The sequence below is a fragment of the Salmo salar genome, chromosome ssa02, assembly GCF_905237065.1.
Source record: "Salmo salar chromosome ssa02, Ssal_v3.1, whole genome shotgun sequence".
Classification (NCBI taxonomy): Eukaryota; Metazoa; Chordata; class Actinopteri; order Salmoniformes; family Salmonidae; genus Salmo; species Salmo salar.
Genome location: NC_059443.1, coordinates 23,738,764 through 23,758,799, shown reverse-complemented (window position 1 = coordinate 23,758,799; position 20,036 = coordinate 23,738,764). Strand labels below are relative to the sequence as shown.

At 45.6% G+C, this 20,036-nt stretch overlaps 1 protein-coding gene across 2 annotated transcripts in view; it reads right to left on the bottom strand.

Annotated features, from left to right (window-relative positions):
• The window catches only part of LOC106577047 (ETS domain-containing transcription factor ERF-like), a 117,318-nt gene extending 98,189 nt beyond the window's left edge, over positions 1-19,129 (bottom strand). The window contains exon 1 of one of the 2 annotated variants that reach the window (XM_014154736.2): positions 18,152-19,129. In XM_014154736.2, the coding sequence (XP_014010211.2) occupies positions 18,152-18,171 (20 nt within the window). In that variant the 5' untranslated portion in view covers positions 18,172-19,129. The remainder of the gene's footprint in view (positions 1-18,151) is intronic. The other variant, XM_045712965.1, reaches the window with a different exon arrangement.
• Between the last annotated feature and the right edge of the window lie 907 nt (positions 19,130-20,036).

The following is a 20,036-nucleotide window of genomic DNA, read 5'->3' as shown; positions in this document are numbered from 1 at the left end:
TGTCTGGGAGGGGGACTAAGTGTGTGTGTATCAGTGTTTACACACATGTCTGGGAGGGGGACTAAGTGTGTGTGTATCAGTGTTTACACACATGTCTGGGAGGGGGACTAAGTGTGTGTGTATCATAGTGTTTACACACATGTCTGGGAGGGGGGCTAAGTGTGTGTGTATCAGTGTTTACACACATGTCTGGGAGGGGGACTAAGTGTGTGTGCATCATAGTGTTTACAAACATGTCTGGGAGGGGGGCTAAGTGTGTGTGTATCAGTGTTTACATACATGTCTGGGAGGGGGACTAAGTGTGTGTGTATCATAGTGTTTACACACATGTCTGGGAGGGGGACTAAGTGTGTGTGTATCAGTGTTTACACACATGTCTGGGAGGGGGGCTAAGTGTGTGTGTATCATAGTGTTTACACACATGTCTGGGAGGGGGACTAAGTGTGTGTGTATCATGTGTTTACACACATGTCTGGGAGGGGGCTAAGTGTGTGTGTATCATAGTGTTTACACACATGTCTGGGAGGGGGACTAAGTGTGTGTGTATCATTGTGTTTACACACATGTCTGGGAGGGGGGCTAAGTGTGTGTGTATCATAGTGTTTACACACATGTCTGGGAGGGGGGCTAAGTGTGTGTGTATCATAGTGTTTACACACATGTCTGGGAGGGGGACTAAGTGTGTGTGTATCGTTGTGTTTACACACATGTCTGGGAGGGGGGCTAAGTGTGTGTGTATCATAGTGTTTACACACATGTCTGGGAGGGGGCTAAGTGTGTGTGTATCATAGTGTTTACACACATGTCTGGGAGGGCGACTAAGTGTGTGTGTATCATAGTGTTTACACACATGTCTGGGAGGGGGCTAAGTGTGTGTGTATCATGTGTTTACACATGTCTGGGAGGGGGGCTAAGTGTGTGTGTATCAGTGTTTACACACATGTCTGGGAGGGGGACTAAGTGTGTGTGTATCAAGTGTTTACACACATGTCTGGGAGGGGGCTAAGTGTGTGTGTATCATAGTGTTTACACACGTGTCTGGGAGGGGGGACTAAGTGTGTGTGTATCATAGTGTTTACACACATGTCTGGGAGGGGGGCTAAGTGTGTGTGTATCATAGTGTTTACACACATGTCTGGGAGGGGGGCTAAGTGTGTGTGTATCATAGTGTTTACACACATGTCTGGGAGGGGGACTAAGTGTGTGTGTATCAGTGTTTACACACATGTCTGGGAGGGGGACTAAGTGTGTGTGTATCATAGTGTTTACACACATGTCTGGGAGGGGGGACTAAGTGTGTGTGTATCAGTGTTTACACACATGTCTGGGAGGGGGCTAAGTGTGTGTGTATCATAGTGTTTACACACATGTCTGGGAGGGGGACTAAGTGTGTGTGTATCAGTGTTTACACACATGTCTGGGAGGGGGGCTAAGTGTGTGTGTATCATAGTGTTTACACACATGTCTGGGAGGGGGACTAAGTGTGTGTGTATCAGTGTTTACACACATGTCTGGGAGGGGGGCTAAGTGTGTGTGTATCATAGTGTTTACACACATGTCTGGGAGGGGGACTAAGTGTGTGTGTATCATAGTGTTTACACACATGTCTGGGAGGGGGGGCTAAGTGTGTGTGTATCATAGTGTTTACACACATGTCTGGGAGGGGGGCTAAGTGTGTGTGTATCAGTGTTTACACACATGTCTGGGAGGGGGGCTAAGTGTGTGTGTATCATAGTGTTTACACACATGTCTGGGAGGGGGGCTAAGTGTGTGTGTATCACAGTGTTTACACACATGTCTGGGAGGGGGGCTAAGTGTGTGTGTATCATGTGTTTACACACATGTCTGGGAGGGGGACTAAGTGTGTGTGTATCATGTGTTTACACACATGTCTGGGAGGGGGGACTAAGTGTGTGTGTATCAGTGTTTACACACATGTCTGGGAGGGGGACTAAGTGTGTGTGTATCAGTGTTTACACACATGTCTGGGAGGGGGACTAAGTGTGTGTGTATCATGTGTTTACACACATGTCTGGGAGGGGGGCTAAGTGTGTGTGTATCAGTGTTTACACACATGTCTGGGAGGGGGACTAAGTGTGTGTGTATCATAGTGTTTACACACATGTCTGGGAGGGGGACTAAGTGTGTGTGTATCAGTGTTTACACACATGTCTGGGAGGGGGACTAAGTGTGTGTGTATCATAGTGTTTACACACGTGTCTGGGAGGGGGACTAAGTGTGTGTGTATCAGTGTTTACACACATGTCTGGGAGGGGGCTAAGTGTGTGTGTATCATAGTGTTTACACACATGTCTGGGAGGGGGACTAAGTGTGTGTGTATCATAGTGTTTACACACATGTCTGGGAGGGGGACTAAGTGTGTGTGTATCATAGTGTTTACACACATGTCTGGGAGGGGGACTAAGTGTGTGTGTATCAGTGTTTACACACATGTCTGGGAGGGGGGCTAAGTGTGTGTGTATCATAGTGTTTACACACATGTCTGGGAGGGGGACTAAGTGTGTGTGTATCATAGTGTTTACACACATGTCTGGGAGGGGGCTAAGTGTGTGTGTATCATGTGTTTACACACATGTCTGGGAGGGGGCTAAGTGTGTGTGTATCATAGTGTTTACACACATGTCTGGGAGGGGGACTAAGTGTGTGTGTATCATAGTGTTTACACACATGTCTGGGAGGGGGGCTAAGTGTGTGTGTATCATAGTGTTTACACACATGTCTGGGAGGGGGACTAAGTGTGTGTGTATCATAGTGTTTACACACATGTCTGGGAGGGGGACTAAGTGTGTGTGTATCAGTGTTTACACACATGTCTGGGAGGGGGACTAAGTGTGTGTGTATCAGTGTTTACACACATGTCTGGGAGGGGGACTAAGTGTGTGTGTATCATGTGTTTACACACATGTCTGGGAGGGGGCTAAGTGTGTGTGTATCAGTGTTTACACACATGTCTGGGAGGGGGACTAAGTGTGTGTGTATCATAGTGTTTACACACATGTCTGGGAGGGGGACTAAGTGTGTGTGTATCATGTGTTTACACACATGTCTGGGAGGGGGGCTAAGTGTGTGTGTATCAGTGTTTACACACATGTCTGGGAGGGGGACTAAGTGTGTGTGTATCAGTGTTTACACACATGTCTGGGAGGGGGACTAAGTGTGTGTGTATCATAGTGTTTACACACATGTCTGGGAGGGGGACTAAGTGTGTGTGTATCATAGTGTTTACACACATGTCTGGGAGGGGGGCTAAGTGTGTGTGTATCATAGTGTTTACACACATGTCTGGGAGGGGGCTAAGTGTGTGTGTATCATAGTGTTTACACACATGTCTGGGAGGGGGACTAAGTGTGTGTGTATCAGTGTTTACACACATGTCTGGGAGGGGGGCTAAGTGTGTGTGTATCATAGTGTTTACAAACATGTCTGGGAGGGGGACTAAGTGTGTGTGTATCAGTGTTTACATACAGGTCTGGGAGGGGGGCTAAGTGTGTGTGTATCATAGTGTTTACACACATGTCTGGGAGGGGGACTAAGTGTGTGTGTATCAGTGTTTACACACATGTCTGGGAGGGGGGCTAAGTGTGTGTGTATCATAGTGTTTACACACATGTCTGGGAGGGGGACTAAGTGTGTGTGTATCAGTGTTTACATACATGTCTGGGAGGGGGGCTAAGTGTGTGTGTATCATAGTGTTTACACACATGTCTGGGAGGGGGACTAAGTGTGTGTGTATCATAGTGTTTACACACATGTCTGGGAGGGGGGCTAAGTGTGTGTGTATCATAGTGTTTACACACCTGTCTGGGAGGGGACTAAGTGTGTGTGTATCAGTGTTTACACACATGTCTGGGAGGGGGACTAAGTGTGTGTGTATCATGTGTTTACACACATGTCTGGGAGGGGGACTAAGTGTGTGTGCATCATAGTGTTTACAAACATGTCTGGGAGGGGGGCTAAGTGTGTGTGTATCAGTGTTTACACACATGTCTGGGAGGGGGACTAAGTGTGTGTGTATCATAGTGTTTACACACATATCTGGGAGGGGGACTAAGTGTGTGTGTATCACAGTGTTTACACATGTGTCTGGGAGGGGGACTAAGTGTGTGTGTATCATAGTGTTTACACACATGTCTGGGAGGGGGACTAAGTGTGTGTGTATCATAGTGTTTACACACATGTCTGGGAGGGGGACTAAGTGTGTGTGTATCATAGTGTTTACACACATGTCTGGGAGGGGGCTAAGTGTGTGTGTATCATAGTGTTTACACACATGTCTGGGAGGGGGACTAAGTGTGTGTGTATCAGTGTTTACACACATGTCTGGGAGGGGGGCTAAGTGTGTGTGTATCAGTGTTTACACACATGTCTGGGAGGGGGACTAAGTGTGTGTGTATCATAGTGTTTACACACATGTCTGGGAGGGGGACTAAGTGTGTGTGTATCAGTGTTTACACACATGTCTGGGAGGGGGACTAAGTGTGTGTGCATCATAGTGTTTACACACATGTCTGGGAGGGGGGGCTAAGTGTGTGTGTATCATAGTGTTTACACACATGTCTGGGAGGGGGACTAAGTGTGTGTGTATCAGTGTTTACACACATGTCTGGGAGGGGGGCTAAGTGTGTGTGTATCATAGTGTTTACACACATGTCTGGGAGGGGGACTAAGTGTGTGTGTATCAGTGTTTACACACAGGTCTGGGAGGGGGGCTAAGTGTGTGTGTATCATAGTGTTTACACACATGTCTGGGAGGGGGACTAAGTGTGTGTGTATCAGTGTTTACACACATGTCTGGGAGGGGGGCTAAGTGTGTGTGTATCATAGTGTTTACACACATGTCTGGGAGGGGGACTAAGTGTGTGTGTATCAGTGTTTACACACATGTCTGGGAGGGGCGCTAAGTGTGTGTGTATCATAGTGTTTACACACATGTCTGGGAGGGGACTAAGTGTGTGTGTATCATAGTGTTTACACACATGTCTGGGAGGGGGGCTAAGTGTGTGTGTATCATAGTGTTTACACACCTGTCTGGGAGGGGGACTAAGTGTGTGTGTATCAGTGTTTACACACATGTCTGGGAGGGGGGCTAAGTGTGTGTGTATCAGTGTTTACACACATGTCTTGGAGGGGGACTAAGTGTGTGTGTATCAGTGTTTACACACATGTCTGGGAGGGGGACTAAGTGTGTGTGTATCATAGTGTTTACACACATATCTGGGAGGGGGACTAAGTGTGTGTGTATCAAGTGTTTACACACATGTCTGGGAGGGGGCTAAGTGTGTGTGTATCATAGTGTTTACACACTGTCTGGGAGGGGGGCTAAGTGTGTGTGTATCAGTGTTTACACACATGTCTGGGAGGGGGGCTAAGTGTGTGTGTATCATAGTGTTTACACACATGTCTGGGAGGGGGGCTAAGTGTGTGTGTATCATAGTGTTTACACACATGTCTGGGAGGGGGGCTAAGTGTGTGTGTATCATAGTGTTTACACACATGTCTGGGAGGGGGGACTAAGTGTGTGTGTATCAGTGTTTACACACATGTCTGGGAGGGGGACTAAGTGTGTGTGTATCAGTGTTTACACACATGTCTAGGAGGGGGACTAAGTGTGTGTGTATCATAGTGTTTACACACGTCTGGGAGGGGGACTAAGTGTGTGTGTATCAGTGTTTACACACATGTCTGGGAGGGGGACTAAGTGTGTGTGTATCAGTGTTTACACACATGTCTGGGAGGGGGGCTAAGTGTGTGTGTATCATAGTGTTTACACACATGTCTGGGAGGGGGGCTAAGTGTGTGTGTATCATAGTGTTTACACACATGTCTGGGAGGGGGACTAAGTGTGTGTGTATCAGTGTTTACACACATGTCTGGGAGGGGGACTAAGTGTGTGTGTATCAGTGTTTACACACATGTCTGGGAGGGGGACTAAGTGTGTGTGTATCATAGTGTTTACACACGTCTGGGAGGGGGACTAAGTGTGTGTGTATCAGTGTTTACACACATGTCTGGGAGGGGGGCTAAGTGTGTGTGTATCATAGTGTTTACACACATGTCTGGGAGGGGGACTAAGTGTGTGTGTATCAGTGTTTACACACATGTCTGGGAGGGGGGCTAAGTGTGTGTGTATCATAGTGTTTACACACATGTCTGGGAGGGGGACTAAGTGTGTGTGTATCAGTGTTTACACACATGTCTGGGAGGGGGACTAAGTGTGTGTGTATCAGTGTTTACACACATGTCTGGGAGGGGGACTAAGTGTGTGTGTATCATAGTGTTTACACACATGTCTGGGAGGGGGGCTAAGTGTGTGTGTATCAGTGTTTACACACATGTCTGGGAGGGGGACTAAGTTTGTGTGCATCATAGTGTTTACACACATGTCTGGGAGGGGGGGCTAAGTGTGTGTGTATCAGTGTTTACACACATGTCTGGGAGGGGGACTAAGTGTGTGTGTATCATAGTGTTTACACACATGTCTGGGAGGGGGACTAAGTGTGTGTGTATCAGTGTTTACACACATGTCTGGGAGGGGGGCTAAGTGTGTGTGTATCATAGTGTTTACACACATGTCTGGGAGGGGGGCTAAGTGTGTGTGTATCATAGTGTTTACACACATGTCTGGGAGGGGGGCTAAGTGTGTGTGTATCATAGTGTTTACACACCTGTCTGGGAGGGGGACTAAGTGTGTGTGTATCAGTGTTTACACACATGTCTGGGAGGGGGCTAAGTGTGTGTGTATCATAGTGTTTACACACGTGTCTGGGAGGGGGCTAAGTGTGTGTGTATCATAGTGTTTACACACATGTCTGGGAGGGGGGCTAAGTGTGTGTGTATCAGTGTTTACACACATGTCTGGGAGGGGGACTAAGTGTGTGTGTATCATAGTGTTTACACACATGTCTGGGAGGGGGGCTAAGTGTGTGTGTATCATAGTGTTTACACACCTGTCTGGGAGGGGGACTAAGTGTGTGTGTATCAGTGTTTACACACATGTCTGGGAGGGGGCTAAGTGTGTGTGTGTATCAGTGTTTACACACATGTCTTGGAGGGGGACTAAGTGTGTGTGCATCATAGTGTTTACAAACATGTCTGGGAGGGGGGCTAAGTGTGTGTGTATCAGTGTTTACACACATGTCTGGGAGGGGGACTAAGTGTGTGTGTATCATAGTGTTTACACACATATCTGGGAGGAGGACTAAGTGTGTGTGTATCAGTGTTTACACACATGTCTGGGAGGGGGGCTAAGTGTGTGTGTATCATAGTGTTTACACATGTCTGGGAGGGGGACTAAGTGTGTGTGTATCAGTGTTTACATACATGTCTGGGAGGGGGGGCTAAGTGTGTGTGTATCATAGTGTTTACACACATGTCTGGGAGGGGGACTAATTGTGTGTGTATCATAGTGTTTACACACATGTCTGGGAGGGGGGCTAAGTGTGTGTGTATCACAGTGTTTACACACCTGTCTGGGAGGGGGACTAAGTGTGTGTGTATCAGTGTTTACACACATGTCTGGGAGGGGGACTAAGTGTGTGTGTATCAGTGTTTACACACGTCTGGGAGGGGGACTAAGTGTGTGTGTATCATAGTGTTTACACACGTCTGGGAGGGGGACTAAGTGTGTGTGTATCAGTGTTTCCACACATGTCTGGGAGGGGGGCTAAGTGTGTGTGTATCACTGTTTACACACATGTCTGGGAGGGGGCTAAGTGTGTGTGTGTATCATAGTGTTTACACACATGTCTGGGAGGGGGACTAAGTGTGTGTGTATCACTGTTTACACACATGTCTGGGAGGGGGGCTAAGTGTGTGTGTATCACAGTGTTTACACACATGTCTGGGAGGGGGACTAAGTGTGTGTGTATCATAGTGTTTACACACATGTCTGGGAGGGGGACTAAGTGTGTGTGTATCACTGTTTACACACATGTCTGGGAGGGGGACTAAGTGTTTGTGTATCATGTGTTTACACACATGTCTGGGAGGGGGGCTAAGTGTGTGTGTATCATAGTGTTTACACACGTCTGGGAGGGGGGACTAAGTGTGTGTGTATCAGTGTTTACACACATGTCTGGGAGGGGGGCTAAGTGTGTGTGTATCATAGTGTTTACACACATGTCTGGGAGGGGGACTAAGTGTGTGTGTATCATGTGTTTACACACATGTCTGGGAGGGGGGCTAAGTGTGTGTGTATCACAGTGTTTACACACATGTCTGGGAGGGGGACTAAGTGTGTGTGTATCAGTGTTTACACACATGTCTGGGAGGGGGGACTAAGTGTGTGTGTATCAGTGTTTACACACATGTCTGGGAGGGGGACTAAGTGTGTGTGTATCACAGTGTTTACACACATGTCTGGGAGGGGGGCTAAGTGTGTGTGTATCAGTGTTTACACACATGTCTGGGAGGGGGGACTAAGTGTGTGTGCATCATAGTGTTTACACACATGTCTGGGAGGGGGGCTAAGTGTGTGTGTATCAGTGTTTACACACATGTCTGGGAGGGGGACTAAGTGTGTGTGTATCACAGTGTTTACACACATGTCTGGGAGGGGGACTAAGTGTGTGTGTATCAAGTGTTTACACACATGTCTGGGAGGGGGGCTAAGTGTGTGTGTATCATAGTGTTTACACACATGTCTGGGAGGGGGACTAAGTGTGTGTGTATCATAGTGTTTACACACATGTCTGGGAGGAGGGCTAAGTGTGTGTGTATCATAGTGTTTACACACCTGTCTGGCAGGGGGACTAAGTGTGTGTGTATCAGTGTTTACACACATGTCTGGGAGGGGGGCTAAGTGTGTGTGTATCATAGTGTTTACACACATGTCTGGGAAGGGGACTAAGTGTGTGTGTATCACAGTGTTTACACACATGTCTGGGAGGGGGGCTAAGTGTGTGTGTATCAAGTGTTTACACACATGTCTGGGAGGGGACTAAGTGTGTGTGTATCATAGTGTTTACACACATGTCTGGGAGGGGGACTAAGTGTGTGTGTATCAGTGTTTACATACATGTCTGGGAGGGGGCTAAGTGTGTGTGTATTAGTGTTTACACACATGTCTGGGAGGGAGGCTAAATGTGTGTGTGTATCGTTGTGTTTACACACGTCTGGGAGGGGGGCTAAGTGTGTGTGTATCATAGTGTTTACACACGTGTCTGGGAGGGGGGCTAAGTGTGTGTGTGTATCAGTGTTTACACACATGTCTGGGAGGGGGCTAAGTGTGTGTGTGTATCAGTGTTTACACACATGTCTGGGAGGGGGGCTAAGGGTGTGTGTATCATAGTGTTTACACATGTCTGGGAGGGGGGCTAAGTTTGTGCGTATCAGTGTTTACACACGTGTCTGGGAGGGGGGCTTAGTGTGTGTGTGTATCAGTGTTTAAACACATGTCTGGGAGGGGGGCTAAGTGTGTGTGTATCAGTGTTTATACATGTGTCTGGGAGGGGGGCTAAGTGTGTGTGTATCATAGTGTTTACACAGGTGTCTGGGAGGAGGGCTAAGTGTGTGTGTATCAGTGTTTACACATGTGTCTGGGAGGGGGACTAAGTGTGTGTGTATCAGTGTTTACACACATGTCTGGGAGGGGGACTAAGTGTGTGTGTGTGGGTATCAGGAGAAGGGGATATCAGACACACTGTCACATACTCAGCAGATGAAAGCTCCGCCAATACTCTCATAGTCCCTAAGGATCATAGGAATATTGATACGGACACTGGTGTGTGTGTGTGTGTGTGTGTGTGTGTGTGTGTGTGTGTGTGTGTGTGTGTGTGTGTGTGTGTGTGTGTGTGTGTGTGTATGTCTACATACGTGTGTGTGTGTGTGTGTGTGTGTGTGTGTGTGTGTGTGTGTGTGTGTGTGTGTGTGTGTGTGTGTGTGTGTGTGTGTGTTTCTCACAGCCAAAAGGGTGGAAGCAGTGGACAATACAGTACCTCCTAACCACTGACCCAAGGCCAATCCCAGACGCCTTATAACACCAATAGGGTTGAAGCAGTAGTGTGGTCACAGATCCTAGATCTGCGCTTGGGATGTGATTCCGGCGCCTGGTAGGCATTCTGCCAGAGAGTAGTGGTGGAGGGGGAGGATGGATAACTGACCTACAGCATTCCCATTGATTGAGGTAATTAATATAAGTAGAGCAGGGGAATTTTAGCTCACTTTTCACTGTATAGATTTGCTGTCTCCTTATATTTTGTATGTTTTATGTCTTTTCAATGCAAATCCAATGTATTTTGTCCCCCGTCAGATCATGACAGCTAATTTGGTATAAGAGAGATTTTGATAGGGGAGGTTTTAATTGTGGTACAACAAAGACGTGGCTTGATTGGTTGATATACAACCTCACAGCAGTGTGGGTGTCAGACTGCTTTGGAGTGAGGGGTTTAGAATCAAGTTATTTAAGTCTATACTACTGTACATTTATCATGAATTTACTGTACAGTTCTATTTCTACATTTCTAGACTTTACTACATCAACAGTGGTCTTGGCAGACGTTTTTACCTTGTTTCCAAAGGAAACGAGTGCATATGAGAGAGAGGGAGAGAGAGAGAGAGAGAGAGAGAGAGAGAGAGAGAGAGTGAGAGAGAGAGAGAGAGAGAGAGAGAGAGAGCAAATAGATAGGCCTAATAGGTACAGACAGAGATTGGGAAAGAGAAGGAGAGAGGATGTAGAGAGAGGAGGAGGGAGAGAAGGGGGGGACAGACAGACACAGAAATCCTCATAGACATTGACAGAGTCTGTGTGTGTGTGTGTGTGTGTGTGTGTGTGTGTGTGTGTGTGTGTGTGTGTGTGTGTGTGTGTGTGTGTGTGTGTGTGTGTGTGTGTGTGTGTGTGTGTGTGTGTGTGTGTGTGTGTGAGAGAGAGAGAGAAAGAGGGGGGAAGAGTCAGGTAGGAAAAAGAAAGAAAGAGGGGGATAGATAGCGGTTGGTGACACAAGCAGGACAGACAAGAAGACAGAAAGAAGAAGGTGGGAAATGGAGAGAAAAGGGGGGAGAGCAAGAAAGAGCTCCACTGCCTAGTCTTAATCTGAGCTGTTCTAATCAATAGCCCATTTCCCATTGTTGCCAGAGCCCTTCGATCGCTACACCAGGGAATTAACACACCCACTTTAATCTAGAGGGGGGAGACAGGTCTGGGGTGGGGGGGAGACAGGTCTGGGGTGGGGGGGAGAAGGGAGAAGGGAGCAGCTGTGGAGGCATTCTCAAATGAAATCAAATCTAATTGTTATCAGTGTCGGGTCTGACGTTATTACTACCACTGTTAGAATTAACCCCAGCATATAGCTGTACTATTCCCCATTAGTCTGTGTATTAGGGTGCAAACTGGATTAAATCATCTGAATTCAGGTTTCTTTGTTTCATTTTTATGGTTTTAGAGATTGGGTTTATGGATGGGGTGGGGGGGTGCTCTTCCTTAGACTGACAAATACTGAGCTCTGTTGTGTTTTGTTGAGCTAATGGCTGCTTCATGATGCCTACAGTCCCCTACTATAGCCCACTTCATGACACAATGCAAAGCAAGACATCATGTAAATCTGTTTGGATCTCCATAGATTCCATAAACCTACCCATGACTCATGGTAACCGTCTATAGCTTCACCTGCATCGAGCTACTGATACTCCCACAGACAATCTACCCCACTGCTCAAGTCAGTCTGCCTCGTCTTTAGCCTGCTATTGGTTAGGCTCATTAATGCAGAATCAAACAAGTATCCAGGATAATTTTACTAAATCAAATCAAATTGTATTGGTTACGTACACAGATCTGCAGAGAAAGGCTTGTGTTTCTAGATCCAACAGTGCAATAATACCAATCAAAAAAACTATACACACATAATGCAGAAAAATTATAAAATGACTTATAAAACATGATCCATGACTATAATACAGTATACTATATACTATACCCACATTCTGGCTTTTCTGTGGGGTCCAGCATCAAAGAAGTCCTCCTACATCAGTCTGCTACTTGCCTTTACTATCCCTCTGCCACACCATCATGTTTCATTAGCTAGGGCGGTTGATATGTTCAATTGAAGAACCTATATCAAATTGGACTCAATATAAAATAGTAGAGCAAACCTCAAATGACAGCCTTTTCACAATATAGCGATTTTAGTCAGAGCCACATACTGCATGCTGCATGCTGTACACAGGACTGATACTGTATGGGGAATAGGGTGTCATTTTGGACACACTTTTAGTGTCTACAGCCCCAGGTGTGGCCAATAGGTCTTTGCACATCCAGCCTAAGGAAACATCCTTGGGGGTAAAAGGAAACACTGCATGATTACTCTCCTCTTCCCTCCCAGTCTCCCCCAAGGCTAGCGCCCAACTTTTCCTCGAATCCATTCTACTTCCTCCAGTCCCCTTTTGAAGTCATTTCATAACAGAGCAATTTTCTCGTTAGCGTTGGTCTTTAATTGTGGGTAATTAAGCGTGGTGGTGTGGTGGAGGGAGCGCTGCTCGGCCGACTAGGGGGAAATTAGCCGCAGTTCAGCTGTGAAATATGGGGTTAAGTGAGAGAAGGGGGTGGGGGGGTAAGTGACTCCCAAACATGGGGCAGGCCAACTTGGGGGTAGGTAGGGCAGGTGGGACGGGAGGGTTGAAGAAAGGATGGGTGGATAGAAAGAGAGGGGTGAATCAGAGAGGCAAATATGGTTTACTGAAGAGCAAAGAAAAGATAACAGTAAGGACAGAAGAAAAGGGAAGGATAACAGTAAGGACAGAGGAAAGGGAAGGATAACAGTAAGGACAGAGGAAAGGGGAAGGATAACAGTAAGGACAGAGAAAAGGGAAGGATAACAGTAAGGACAGAAGAAAGGGGAAGGATAACAGTAAGGACAGAAGAAAGGGGAAAGATAACAGTAAGGACAGAAGAAAGGGGAAGGATAACAGTAAGGACAGAAGAAAAGGGAAGGATAACAGTAAGGACAGAGGAAAGGGGAAGGATAACAGTAAGGACAGAAGAAAGGGGAAGGATAACAGTAAGGACAGAAGAAAAGGGAAGGATAACAGTAAGGACAGAAGAAAAGGGAAGGATAACAGTAAGGACAGAGGAAAGGGGAAGGATAACAGTAAGGACAGAAGAAAGGGGAAGGATAACAGTAAGGACAGAAGAAAAGGGAAGGATAACAGTAAGGACAGAAGAAAGGGGAAGGATAACAGTAAGGACAGAAGAAAGGGGAAGGATAACAGTAAGGACAGAAGAAAAGGGAAGGATAACAGTAAGGACAGAAGAAAGGGGAAGGATAACAGTAAGGACAGAAGAAAAGGGAAGGATAACAGTAAGGACAGAAGAAAGGGGAAGGATAACAGTAAGGACAGAAGAAAAGGGAAGGATAACAGTAAGGACAGAGGAAAGGGAAGGATAACAGTAAGGACAGAGAAAAGGGAAGGATAACAGTAAGGACAGAGGAAAGGGAAGGATAACAGTAAGGACAGAGAAAAGGGAAGGATAACAGTAAGGACAGAAGAAAAGGGAAGGATAACAGTAAGGACAGAAGAAAGGGGAAGGATAACAGTAAGGACAGAAGAAAGGGGAAGGATAACAGTAAGGACAGAAGAAAAGGGAAGGATAACAGTAAGGACAGAAGAAAAGGGAAGGATAACAGTAAGGACAGAGGAAAGGGGAAGGATAACAGTAAGGACAGAAGAAAAGGGAAGGATAACAGTAAGGACAGAAGAAAGGGAAGGATAACAGTAAGGACAGAAGAAAGGGGAAGGATAACAGTAAGGACAGAAGAAAAGGGAAGGATAACAGTAAGGACAGAAGAAAAGGGAAGGATAACAGTAAGGACAGAAGAAAGGGGAAGGATAACAGTAAGGACAGAAGAAAAGGGAAGGATAACAGTAAGGACAGAAGAAAGGGGAAGGATAACAGTAAGGACAGAAGAAAAGGGAAGGATAACAGTAAGGACAGAAGAAAGGGGAAGGATAACAGTAAGGACAGAAGAAAAGGGAAGGATAACAGTAAGGACAGAAGAAAGGGGAAGGATAACAGTAAGGACAGAGAAAAAGAATGAGGTAAATTCACAGGCACTGATAAGAGGGAACATAAAGCAAGACTGTATAAAGCAGGAACAATGTTTTTCTATCTATTTTACTATCAATTGGTTGAATGAATAAACAGATAACACATCAAGTATCATGATCTCTTTATGGAGTGCAGTCATCTAATAAGATTACCTATAGACAAACATCCATGCAACAGTCCTCTGCCGTGTCTCAGCCAAACTCTGAAGCAGATCTAGCTGACATGGAGTGGATTACTGACTTTATGAACTGGGAGTGACCCTTGATTAAATGTAGTACCCAGCTGAATAAAGCCCCCGTGCCCTTCACATCCGTTAATGCGTTTACGTAAGCCCGCCTAACGGCTATAAACGTCGGAAGAGCCATAAAGCAGATGAGGAATGATTGGAGCCATTGACTGTACTGTCATCGTCTCAGTGCTGGAGGACTGACTCTGGACCTGCCTTTATGACTGTTTTATCACTCATGGAACCATTCAACCTGACAATAATCAACCTGTTAAAGTCAACATAAATATCACCTCAGTCGACCAACGTACAAGACAAATAACTGAACGGCTGTGTTTCTGAGAGGTGTGGATGTTGATGTAGCCGACCTAATCAATGGATGAGGCTCAAAGCCACTGATCAACCAGCCAGGCTGTTCAAGATTGACGTTGAAATTGGACGTCTTTCCATGTCCTGAGAACGTTGGGAAATGCCTTCAAAACTGGCCACTAGGGGCAACAGTGGGTTTTGATGGGTTTTGATGGGGTGTTGGGTTTGGTTTTGATGGGGTGTTGTGGAGAGGGTGCTGGCATGTGCGTAATCCCATAACTCTGGATCAGAAGGTCATGTGTTCAATCCCAGTTGTGGACACTGTTAATTTATTTTTGGTTTTAACCCTATCCCAAACCTTAACCCTTTCCTTACCATTCAGAATGAATGATTAAACGTAATGTTTTAACCCTATCCCAAACCTTAACCCTTTCCTAAACCATTCAGAATGAGTGACTAAACTTAATGTTATAACCCTATCTCAAACCTTAACCCTTACCTTAACCATTCAGAATGAATGACTAAACTTGACCTTTAACTTCGACGTTTGACCTTCGGGGAAATGGAACAATACAGAGCAGCAGGAGCATCAAAATGTGACGTTTGGAGAACATGGATGAACGTCTAATTCTGCAGTGAGACTGAGACCTTGTTGCTTTTCCAGCCAGGCATCCTGAATAACAAAAATATACCTGTGATTGATACCACTGATATAATTGGAAAAAAATCCTATGCTTACTTGGCTTTTACCTCTGGCCCAGCCGGTGTCTCATGCCTAATGCTTTACCCTGACTGATCACACTGTGGCCCATCTAGATACAGCCCTGACACTGCTACAGAGATACACCTCACAGGGGCTTGACTGATTGGTGTCTCACCTTTTCCCCCATCCCTAGCAAACACAGCTGATTAATCAAATGTCATTCTAAACTGAAGATCGTGATTAGTTGATTGGAGTCAGGTGTGTTAGCTGGGGCAAAATTGTGCCTCCAATCAGGCCCTCGAGGACTGGAATTGTCCACCCCTGCTCTACAGGTAACTTTCCCCCTCAAATATACACCATTGTAAACCTACTTACATTATAAGTGCTGCAAACATTAACTAAGGCCAGCCACACACTGTATGAGTTTGAGGCTTTCCTTGCACATAAACACACACGCACACACACACATTCTGTACCTACAACTTCTCAAGCGAAACCTCCATTTGTTTACCCATGTACTAAAGCTCCCTTGCCTTCTCACTTCCTCTCCTTCCACACTCTCTCGCCACTTAGATACACGGCTTTACATCTCACCGTTTCGCTCTTTTGAAGCGAAGAAATACACTACCGTTCAAAAGTTTGGGGTCACTTAGAAATGTCCTTGTTTTTGAAAGAAAAGCACATTTTTTGTCCATTAAAATAACATCAAATTGATCAGAAATACAGTGTAGATATTGTTAATGTTGTACATGACTATTGTAGCTGGAAATGGCTGATTTTAATGGAATATCTACATAGGCCCATTATCAGCAACCATCACTCCTGTGTTCCAATGGCATGTTGTGTTCGCTAATCCAAGTTTATAATTTTAAAAGGCTAATTGATCATTAGAAAACCCTTTTGCAATTATGTTAGCACAGCTGAAAACTGTGGTGCTGACTAAAGAAGCAATCAAACTGGCCAGCATTTGTGGGTTCGATTACAGGCTCAAAATGGCCAGAAACAAATAACTTTCTCCTGAAACTCGTCAGTCTATTCTTGTTCTGAGAAATGAAGGATCTCGTACAATGCTGTGTACTACTCACTTCACAGAACAGCGCAAACTGGCTCTAACCAGAATAGAAAAAGGAGTGGGGGGCCACGGTGCACAACTGAGCAAGAGGACAAGTACATTAGAGTGTCTAGTTTGAGAAACAGGCGCCTCACAAGTCCTCAACTGTCAGCTTCATTAAATAGTACCCGCAAAACACCAGTCTCAGCGTTAACAGTGAAGAGGTGACTCCGGGATGCTGGCCTTTTAGGCAGAGTTATAAAGAAAAAGACATATCTCAGAATGGCCAATAAAAAGAAAAGATGAAGATGGGCAAAAGAACACAGACACTGAACAGAGGAACTCTGTCTAGAAGGCCAGCATCCCGGAGTCTCCTCTTCACTGTTGACGTTGAGACTGGTGTTTTGCGAGTACTATTTAATGAAGCTGCCAGTTGAGGACTTGTGAGGTGTCTGTTTCTCAAACTAGACACTCTAATGTACTTGTCCTCTTGCTCATTTGTGCACCGGGGCCTCCCACTCCTTTTTCTATTCTGGTTAGAGCCAGTTTGCGCTGTTCTGTGAAGGGAGTAGTACACAGCATTGTACGAGATCTTCAGTTTCTTGGCAATTTCTCACATGGAATAGCCTTAATTTCTCAGAACAATAGACTGACGAGTTTCAGAAGAAAGTTATTTGTTTCTGGCCATTTTGAGCCTGTAAACAAACCCACAAATGCTGACGCTCCAGATACTCAACTAGTCTAAAGAAGGCCAGTTTTATTGCTTCTTTAATAAACACCACAGTTTTCAGCTGTGCAAACATAATTGCAAAAGGGTTTTCTAATGATCAATTAGCCTTTTAAAATGATAAACTTGGATTAGCTAACACAATGTGCCATTGGAACACAGGAGTGATGGATGCTGATAATGGGCCTCTGTAAACCTATGTAGATATTCCATTAAAAATCAGCCATTTCCAGCTACAATAGTCATTTACAACATTATCAATGTCTATGCTGTATTTCTGATCAATTTGATGTTATTTTAATGGACAAAAAAATTAAAATCTTTCAAAAACAAGGACATTTCTAAGTGACCCCAAACTTTTGAACGGCAGTGTACACTGAGTGTACAAAACATTGAGGACACCTTCCTTATATTGCGTTGCACCCCCCCCCCCCCCCCGGGATGCTGGCCCATGTTGACTCCAATGCTTCCCACAGTTGGCTGGATGTCATTTTTTTGTGATGGACCCTTCTTGATACACATGGGAAACTGTTGAGCGTGAAACCCCCAGCAGCATTGCATTTCTTGACACAAACCGGTGCGCCTGGTACCTACTACCATACCCCATTCAAAGGCACTTAAATCTTTTGTCTTGCCCATTCACCCTCTGAATGGCACACATACACAATCCATGTCTCAATTGTCTCAAAGCTTAAATATCCTTCTTTAACCTGTCTCCTGTCATTGAAAGAGCAGGTGTTGTTGATGTTTTGTACACTCAGTGTAGGCCTACATTACAAATGCAACGCAACACGTTTTCTCATCAAAGAAGCAACTCAATTTCTCGTCAAAGAAGCATCGCAATAGTGCTTAATAGCAAAGGAACCCGCGTAGATCTATTTGGAGACGCATAGAGCGCAGTACAATACACTCCCGTGCGCATTCTGTAGATCAATCAATTTCTGAAGGAGCCACGTGTTTTTCCTCTCAATCTCTTGAGCTCTCTGTTTCCAGAGCACTCCGACGTCTTCTTTTAGTATTCCTCTCACTTAGTCTAATGTGTCTATCCAGAGGCAATGGGAAGAGAGCATGCTTACCTTCTCCGATGCGCTCTCATCGACTTGGCAGTAGGTCCCACTTGAGTTTCCGGGGTCCGGTCGACGTAACTGACATAGACAGAGCTTTCTGACGACTGGGAATCAACTCATGAGCACTTTTCACTGCCCATCCTCCACCTGTGCATAATAGTAGGCTAAAGCAACTCAAAGAAATATAAATAGGCTAATAAATCGGGTAGACTATAGCTATAAAAGTTACTGATAAACAGAAAATAATCTGAATATTGAGTATTAGGTTAAAGAAAAACGGACCTAGTATGAGTAGACTAGAGTGTACACAACCAGGCTGGTAAACAAAAACAAACAAAACTCTGTTGAAATGTCCTGCGTAAAAACAGATAGGCTAGTTTGATAAAAGAAAAGAGGACAAATGCAAAAAAAATGTTGTCCGCTCTAAACGTTTCCTATGTCACTTCCATCTGCGTCCGCGGTGCGTAAGAGATGGGACAAGAAGAAGAAGCTGCGAACCAGATGGAGATATGACGAGAAACACGATAAACAATGCTATATGAGAGGGCGAGGCAGGTTGAGAGGGCGAGGCAGGTTGACAGCGCTTGCTAGCGGGAGAGCAAGCGAGCTTGAAAGAGAGGTCCAGGACGCGGGGAAAGAGCAGAGTAGAGATGGGGGTGGAGAGAAAGAGATTGAGAAGCTCATATGGGTCTAGCCTTCTACACCCAAGCTGGCTGCACTTAAGTTTTTCTATCTGCTCTGTAAAATGTGTTTTGCGCGTGTTCCTGTGTGTGCACGAAACAAAAAATTGACCAGCCGACTCTAAGCAAAGTGGGAGACCGCCACTGAAAATATATGTAGACGGTGGCCAGATAGAGCATCGATCAGGTTATCATTCTTCCCAAAGTCGGGGAAAATAAAGTTCATGGAGGAATGAAATTTGAAAACAGATGGCGAATCTCGTCGCCTTAAATAAGATTCGATCTCTTGGAATGGAGTGTAGATAATATTTGGTTGGACGTTTGATGAAAATGACAGATTTTTCATTTTGGACAGGTGGGGGTAGAGAGGTGATGGAGTAACAGGGGGAGGGGGTCCGGGGGCGGGTGACAGAGGGAGTGAGACTACGTGCAGGTGATAGAGGGGGGATCCGATGTGGCTAGGGACAGAAACTAAACTTGGGAGAAGAAAACGGTGTATTTCTTCCTTTAGAGCTTATCCCATCCTCATCCCTCTATTTCTACCTCCACAGCGTGGTAACTGCCCCTCCCTTCGAACCCCGCACACCCTCGGCGTTCCACAAAGAGGGGGGAGGTGGGGAGAGAAAACAAGAATACCAAATAAATGAGAAATTTTCGTACAGGCCCCGCTTCCGTGCGTTTCATGCTAGCAATAACAATTAAATATCGACCGCTTTCCCGGCCGAAGAGAACCTGAGATACCCAGAGACTGCCAAGTACGGAGACCCCCGCGCGCACCCCCTCCCCTCTATTTCTCCATCTTGCTCATATGCACTCACTCTCCTCCTTTTCTAGTCATCCCTCTCTCCTTCTAATCCAACTCCAACTCAATCTCTTCTAATGTTGTGTATCTCATTTGTCTTGACGCTTTCCATCCCTCCTCCCACCATTTGTCATCAGCTGCAGCGCTCTTAACATCGTTTTTTGTGGTAGCCCTTGGCCCAACCTCTGCTTTTCTCTCAACACGCAACACAACAAAATATGCCTGTGACTTTATTCAAATCATATATAATGAACTGAGATTCATAAAGGTTGCCACCAGAATAGTGGTTATATTTAGGCATATGAATAGTAGAAGATAGGGGACCATCTTCAGCTCAGCATCTTCCTCTCCAAGTAGGCCTAAACCGCTTGTAGTATGTCGACATTTTGATTATTTTGATCTGAGTCATTTA